This window comes from Rhagoletis zephyria, unplaced genomic scaffold, assembly GCF_001687245.7.
Source record: "Rhagoletis zephyria isolate East Lansing unplaced genomic scaffold, Rhagoletis_zephyria_1.1 Rzeph_scaffold_00017, whole genome shotgun sequence".
In the NCBI taxonomy this organism is placed as follows: domain Eukaryota; kingdom Metazoa; phylum Arthropoda; class Insecta; order Diptera; family Tephritidae; genus Rhagoletis; species Rhagoletis zephyria.
The window spans coordinates 970,814-978,718 of NW_016157101.1; the positions used below are offsets into that span (position 1 = coordinate 970,814).

Genomic DNA, 7,905 nt, shown 5'->3' on the forward strand with positions numbered 1-7,905 from the left:
AAAAAAAAAAAAAAAATTTTTCCAGAACCCTCTCAACATAATCTTTAAATTTAGGGGCGGACATTAGCAACTTTTTTTTTCGACCCAGTCTAATATACATACATATGAGCTTTTACGGTTTTTTTTATTGAATAGCTAAACTGCGTTGAACGGACAACTTAGCGCACATGCGATTGATGACTTCGTGGAAGCATTTACAAATGCAAACCGTGTGCACGGTTGCCACTTGTATCACAATATACAAGTAAAAAGGCTTAAAATTAAATAAAATAAACCATTTTTTGCCGGCCAACAAAATTATGTACAATGACTCAAACAAGTGATCACGTGTTGATTTTTATTTTTTATATTCGTAATGTTTTTCGAACACTTTTTTTTGTTATTTTTCTATAAAAATACCGTCCATGCTTTAACCGCATGTTTCAAACTTTATACAAAATTTAGGCAAATTCAACAAATATTCATCAAAATTTAAATTTGTAATCTGAATCTTGAGAGCTTTTTGGGTATGCAGTTTTATAGCCCATACAATTTTAGTCTAATAAAGTGCAGGTTTCAACCGCCAAAAAAATCGCGTAAGTTTTTGAGAATATTTTTTTTTTGTTACGGATTTGTGTACTTTTTTCTGTACAAGCGTGAATTTCTTATGAAATAAATGCGGGAGACCGTAAGCAATAAAATTTAAAAAAATCAACGCCAGTTTTTATAAAATGCACATGTTACATAAAAACAACACCGCAAAAGCAGCCTCCAAACAAAAATTCTCAAAAATCAACGCGATTTTTTAGGCGGTTAAAACTTGAATCTCATTTGAATATAATAGTATAAAACTGCATACCCAAATATGTTCTAAAGATTCAGATCAAAAAGTTGAAATTCTGATGAAAATTTGTACAACTTTCCTAAATTTTGTATAAAGTTTGAAACTATGGGTGCTGCTTATTCAAACGAATGTGGCTTCAAAATGGCCCAAAACAAACAAAAAAGCACAAACAACCAAAAAAGGCCCATATTTTGTACAATTGTACCAAAGTGGCAACCGTGACCGTGTTTATAGTGGAATTTGAGAAGTAAAGAGGATTGGTTATATGAAATCATTTTTCGAAGATTATAAAAAAGGGCATAAGTACAGAATACGGGCCGTTAAACTAGAAAGAAAAACAAAGAAGTGGACGTGGTCCGCCCTATTTTTCTGGTTTTAATGGTACACCAATTTTTTGGTGCAAACTTATATTTTCGGGGCTATGGGTAGACACAGGGGGAACTTTCGAAAAAACATACCGTATGGTGCGCTTGTTCAGAAAATAGTGCAGGCGTTGTTATGTATTATAGGACCGTAGTGAAATAGTTAGCCACCTAGCACCCAGCCAAGGATTGTCGCCCCAGCAGTATGTTTAGAACTGCTTTTGCGGAAGTTCTATGGTGTTACACTAATACAGGCGGGACTTCCAGGGTCGGTTTATCTATCAATCGTGGTCGTCAAGCTCAACCAACGGTAGGCACAAGCAACCATGTGAAGGGGTGGTTGGGGATATCGGGCTCGACTCCGGACCAGTAGCTGTTAGGGGCGTGCAATATCCTGACCGAAATTGGGCCAGAATAACAAGGGTCTCTCTGGGCAGGTACTCGTCGGTAAACTGTTGGAATTTTCTAAAATATCTCTTTGTGCATTATGAAAGTTTTATCTATAATATTTAACTGAAACACATACATATGTACATATGTACATTGTGGCTCATAATTCAATAATCATTGAATCATGACATTGGCTGCCGGGTCCTAAGAGAAAAAATGAAACGGAAAATTAATTCAAAAACATGTGTCTCGGAATTCGAGTTTAAATGGACGTAACTATGTATTTTAACATTGACTACGTCCATTTAAATTCGTATTTATTTTTACCAGTTACGGCCTTTTTCTGAGGACCAGTTGATACATATGTTCATGTCTATGTACATAAATAAAGATTTCAATTGAAAAACCAACATTTAAGTGGGTACTCACTTTGCGAATCATGGAACTAAATGCCAATTTGCCTTTGTTTTTAGGCGCGTGCAGGAGCAGATGTAAGGCTTTTGGTTATTTTGCTGACTCCTTTAACATTTTCATTGTACGTTCCACTGCTACACTTGTAACCATTAAGTAACACTTGTTTTAGCCCTAGCAATTGGTGGCTGTTTCATTAAATTCTCAGCATCAGTGCGAAGATTTTGTAAAAAATAAGAGGCTCAAAGTCTTAACACCAATGAGGTGGGATTTTTTGCTTTTGTTTTCACATTTTTTTACTAAATACCTGTCTACTCGTATTTTAGCGGAGCGCTGTTACGCCTTACCACTCAAAATTGATATTGTATTCATACACTTTAATAAATATTTTAATACTGTGTTCCGATACATGCATTTCTATGCAAATATATTTTCTATAAATATTAGTGTCAAAATTATATTTATCCTTTTTATTTTATAGATTATATTTGAATTAACATGTACATAAATATATAGTAGATGTACATATCTATGTATGCAAGTTGGTATTGTTCGTATGTATTTGCGCTTGCAATCATTCATATTAACGATAGCAAATGTAATGATTTCCCCCCGTTTTCCATTGACCTTGGCCGCTTTTGGTCCCATAAAATTTTGAATAGCTATGCACATGTGCACATACGACGCTGCAATCTGATTGATTGATATCGTTATTCGTTTGGAAAGTATTCAACATTTTTGTAACGAACTCAAAAATGATAGTGCATTAAAACAGAAAAAAAATATATAATATATAGAAGTATATAGCAGCACATATAGGATATTTACATGCAGCATTTGCCATTTCATGAATGCAACTTTCACTTTTCTTCTGATGCACTCTCGCTGCCGACATTTCCTCACCACCCACACATAACGGCGCCGTCACTAAGCCGGTGCTCTGCACTTTACAAGCGATATTATAAAATTTAATTTACTTATTATTAATTGACAAATTTACGCTAGTAGCGTGGGTTATCTCGCAAGGTTCAATGTGTTGTCTACCTGTAAAGGTGCGCTTCACATTTTGATTTGGTAATGGGGCCCAGACAGTTGTAGGCAGCTGCGTCGCGGTAGGAGATAGACCGAACCGAAGAGTTCATTGCGTAAATACAACTTTTTATTGAATTTGCAATAAAACTTTGCAACACCTGACATTTGTGCAATTAGATGTGATGTAGAATGCGTTTTCTTCTTTGCTTCGTTGTCTTTTGTCTGGTGAAAAAAGGATTAGCAGAAGGTGCACTTATTACGAAAACTGGTTTGCCCGGGACAACAAATTTTGTACGATAATATGCGGGGACAATTATTCGCTTTTTTCAACTGTTTTGCTTAATTCCTACATTTTCCCCGATTTTTAATTTACTCCGAAACACCGATGTTGTTTTTCCGCAAAATAAACTTAACTTTACGCACACGAATTGTTGAATGAAATAAAATTGCATGAACAAGAAACAAAATGACAAGAGAAAAGAGAAACAAGAACAAACAAGAAAGCAAAACAAAACAAAAACGTCAAACTTGCTGGAATTTTTCTGGAATGTACAGGGTGATAAACGCCTTTTCAAGACATTCGAATCGGGAATCGGTTAAGGTTTTTTCACTTGATTGGCGACATCTATATCTGAAGTTGCATTGGAGCCGTAGAAATGGGAAATGTTGGAAAATCTGTTGATTATTCATTATTTCATTATTAGTTATAATATTATTTATTTCTATTTAAATAGTTTACACAATTTTTCTACTCATGGGATCTCCCTTTCATTTAAATTTACGATTTTGTAAAATTTTTTCTTATTTTCGCGCTGGCATCACCGTCCTACACAGCGACACCTGTCAATTAAGTGACAGCTATTTGTTTTGATTTCATCTTCTTTTGCAACAATTTAGAGGAGCTTTATTTTAAAGCTAATTTCAAAGTAAACAAAATGATAGCCACCACAAGTAATGCTGCTGCATCTGCTTCAGGAATACCAGATAAGGCATGGCAGCCACACTTTGTAACGCTTGAAACGACGTAAGTATACTTGCTTTGTAGCTTCTTTAACACTATCTACATCTCGTTCATTTGTACAGCATGGGCGAAATTACTGTCGAGCTTTATTGGAAACATGCGCCCAACACTTGTCGGAATTTCGCAGAGCTATCGCGCCGTGGTTACTATAACAACGTGGTTTTCCATCGGATCATTCGCGACTTCATGATTCAAGGTGGAGACCCAACCGGTACAGGTCGTGGCGGTACTTCAATTTATGGCAGTGAATTCCCCGACGAAATTCACCCAGATCTCAAACATACCGGCGCAGGCATTTTATCAATGGCTAACTCTGGTCCAGACACCAATGGTTCGCAATTCTTCATAACACTAGCACCCACACAGTGGTTGGACGGAAAACATACGATTTTTGGACGGGTTTATTCGGGAATGCAGGTGGTGAAGCGCATTGGCCTGGCTGAGACAGATAAAAATGATAGACCTGTAGATAGCGTGCGCATAGTAAAAGCAAAAGTAGAAAAGTACTGAGTGTCCATGCAACATCCTTTATTCTAGGCGTAAAACAATAATTATAATAAATAGCAAAATTATTTTGCTTGATTTTAATACTATTTAGAACGATTTTGTGATTAAATGAGGGGGCAGGCGGGATTAGGTAGAGTACCGTTTACCACCAATGGTTGATCCTACATAGTGCCATCGAGCATATCTACTAGGCGCTTTATTTCCCGGCTAAAAATACGGTAAGAGTAGAATTTTTATAGTAACTTACAACTTCTAGACTTACATTCGTTGGCCTAACTGCTCGGTTGGCTTCATCGACTTTGTGATTTCCTCTGTCTTTGCCATTATAGTATACATACATTTGATATTAGCATCCATACTATCGGTTAGTTTATTTACTGCATTTTTATGCACCTCTACGTTATCTGCTGTTATTGAAGATATCTAAAAGAAGTGATTTTCAATTAAAAATCAACGTAGGAGTAAGTTAAAAAGGTATTCCCACAGAATGCAGCAAATTGCATAGATTCTCCATTAAATTGTCCACTGAAGCAGCCAAGTATTGTGCCTCGATCTCAATGTCACTTAGGACATTTGCATCAATTTGAGGTCGCTGCGTTTGCAAGAAGCGTCGTGTTAGCAAACCACCGCTCAAATTCGCCCCAGAGGGCGTGCTATTGTGCGAAGCATAACTCAGTTGATCTATAAAACGAAATAGATGCAAAGTTAATGTTAAAGTACAATCGAATTTTTATAACTACCATTTCGTATTTTTTCCTCTAGATTATCAGCCACAAAGTGTCGCATTTGTCCATCTGCACTAGTAGCACCTTCCAGCTCATAAGGGAAAGCTAGCACAAAGACCTTTTTAAAAAAATCAAGAAGTAAATTTAGAAGCCTTACTCGAATCACAATGTAATGAGTTGGGTCGTCTTGGCGTCTTACTATCCTCGTACGAGCTATCTTTCGAATTGGAATTATCTTCGTCTTCGTCATCATCCACATAATGTTCTTCTATGCTACTTTCCCCTTCTATTTTCTCTGCCGTCCTGGTTGTCGCCATTACATCAGCCGCGCTAGCATCCGTATCAGGATATCGTGCCAAGAAAGGAATTTCACTGTACGATGAAGCTTCCATTGTGCTAGATGAAGCCTTCCTAGTCTTTTGCTTTGTCCTTTCTACTTCGCTATCGTTCTCGTCGTTAGTTAATTCTGGTATGCCATAGCGTGGTCGTATTGGAATGTCTTGACTTTTACGGGACATTTCCGTAATAAAATATAGTTGGTATTTTTATGACTGCATCCGAATTGTGCGAATTGTATACATTGATAAGCAAAAGGAAAAAAAAACAAAGAAATATCAGCTGATATCTGCATTGTTGCCAACTTCGTGCTTTTCGCACTAAATTTGGTGATTTTCTTAATTCAAAACGCGAAAATTTTTGAGTTTGGTGCTTGTTAATTATTTATTAATTTGAATTGGCATACCGACAATAAAATTTTGTATGCCCACAAAGTCCATTAAATCCTCCAATAAAAAAAAGGTGGTGCTTTTTTCGAGAAAAAGGTGATTTTTCTTGGGATTTAGTGTTTTTTCAAATTCAAAAATTGGCAACACTTGATATCTGGGTGCATTGGGTTAACCCGTCAAAGGCACAAAGAAAGAAATTTATATAGATAAGTTGCGAAATTTGTAGAGGTCACATATGGAATTGTGGTAAGGCATGCATATTATCAGATGTTGATAAAGAGTGGATTAATAAAAATCACAGAATCGTTAGGCACAAGTGCAGAAAAGGGCCGGTTTTCGAAAATGCCCCCTTTGACACTCCATAGCACCTGCAATATAGGTTTACCCCAAATAAATTTTATACCATTAAAATCAGATAAAAGGGGCGAACCGCGCCCACTTTTTAGTTTTTTCCAGCTTAACTAGTTGTATTCTGCACCTAAGCTCGTAAGCGCACAAGTGCAGAATAGGGCCGGTTTTTCGAAAATTCCCTATTTGCCTCTCCATAGCCCCGTATATATAAGTTTGCCCAAAAAAAAAAATATATACCATTCAAATCAGAAAAAAAGGGCAAACCACGACCACTTCTTCGTTTATTTTTTCCAGCTCAACGTGCCGTATTCTGCACTTATGCCAATCGTTATCACTATTTTGAAAATAATTATTAACTTTAAATCTAGCTTGCATTTTCTTCAGTGTAGTACATTCAATGAAGTTAGCTGAGGTTGATTGTTTGATTTTTGTCGCCGAAATGAGTACAACCGAATTGTACCTGAGACGACACTAGTCTGGGAAAAGAGAACCGCATCAGTTCAATAGGAGAAACTAACGAGTGTAAGCGGGAGCACCAGCTTGATGAGGAAGTTTGCGGCCATTGTTGCTGGCACTTGGTAGGGTTATGTGCAGCCGTGTTAGTAGCAGCTAGTTTTGGGCACTTTTTTCCGCCAATATACAAAGTCAAGAGTTTCTCTTAATATTTACAAAGAAGATAATTATTTAAAAATGCGCAACTGTTTATTTGATAAAATATGTTTTTTTTGTACGAAGTTATATGCAAGGCCTGACTTTATGTGCGATCTCGATCAGACTTAAATTATCTATTTTTAATACTTTTTAAATGCATCACTGTGCTGGTGTCCTGAATTTTTCACAGTTTTGTCGAATCGTCGTTGAGTGTTGGTGAACGTGTCGCGTGTACGCGTTTGCGAGAAATTCAGTGAAGCAAAGTTTAGTTTATTTTAATAAAAATATAGTGTATAGAAAATATCGCCAAAAAAAGAAACTATACCAACTGTATATACATTTAGATTCACACGAATATACTCAAAAATAATTTGTAAGTGCGAATATAGTACGAAAATGTTCGTATAATCCCAATTTCGTAACCTAGCCGCAAATAGTTCTCGATCGTTGGCTAGTTGTATGTATGTAGTTGGCAAAGCTTTCAAATTGTAGAAAACTATAATTACTTTGCAATAATTCAGTGGATCACTTTAAAATTATGCTAAAATACAAGTAGATAAGATGTCAAATATTGACCATAATTGAAGTTACTTAAAACGCTAAAAGGCAGCGAAGACGAAAAATACACCGAATAGCAGCAGCTGCAGTCGTGGGAGCAATTTGATACCATAAACGTCAGACTACTCGTAAAGGAATAGCGGTGTGAAAGTGTAAAATGTAGTTGGGTTAGAGAAAAAGTAAAATAAATAGCCAGAAAAACAGCGAATAAAGGTTTTCGGATGCTTCACAGACCAATTTTGGCACAACATCAGACGCCGTCGCGCCGCCCTTGTTTCGAGAAAGTGTAGCACATCAAGGCAGAGCAGCCCCATTTTCGTAAAGTGATGAAAATTGCGGACAGGCCAGC

At 36.6% G+C, this 7,905-nt stretch overlaps 3 protein-coding genes across 7 annotated transcripts in view; 1 reads left to right on the forward strand and 2 right to left on the reverse strand.

The window, feature by feature from the left end:
- sfl (N-deacetylase and N-sulfotransferase sfl) overlaps positions 1 to 3,470 on the reverse strand; it is a 248,848-nt gene extending 245,378 nt beyond the window's left edge. For 2 of the 5 annotated variants that reach the window (XM_017613546.1, XM_017613521.1), the window contains exon 1: positions 3,031 to 3,470. The gene's annotated coding sequence lies outside the window, so the exon portion shown is untranslated. Of the gene's footprint in view, positions 1 to 2,004; positions 2,336 to 2,799; positions 2,932 to 2,963 lie in introns of all 5 variants that reach the window. The other 3 variants (XM_017613503.1, XM_017613513.1, XM_017613529.1) reach the window with 3 other exon arrangements.
- A 395-nt stretch (positions 3,471 to 3,865) lies between these two features.
- On the forward strand, positions 3,866 to 4,630 carry Cypl (peptidyl-prolyl cis-trans isomerase-like 1 Cypl). The gene is made up of 2 exons (XM_017613570.1): positions 3,866 to 4,042; positions 4,102 to 4,630. The coding sequence occupies exons 1-2, from the start codon at positions 3,954 to 3,956 to the stop codon at positions 4,547 to 4,549; spliced, it is 537 nt and encodes a 178-aa protein (XP_017469059.1). The 5' UTR covers positions 3,866 to 3,953; the 3' UTR covers positions 4,550 to 4,630.
- BORCS6 (BLOC-1 related complex subunit 6) lies at positions 4,544 to 5,867 on the reverse strand. Its single transcript, XM_017613564.1, has 5 exons — positions 5,429 to 5,867; positions 5,287 to 5,376; positions 5,031 to 5,227; positions 4,809 to 4,969; positions 4,544 to 4,753 (listed from the first exon to the last, which is right to left on the reverse strand). The coding sequence occupies exons 1-5, from the start codon at positions 5,787 to 5,789 to the stop codon at positions 4,708 to 4,710; spliced, it is 855 nt and encodes a 284-aa protein (XP_017469053.1). The 5' UTR covers positions 5,790 to 5,867; the 3' UTR covers positions 4,544 to 4,707.
- Between the last annotated feature and the right edge of the window lie 2,038 nt (positions 5,868 to 7,905).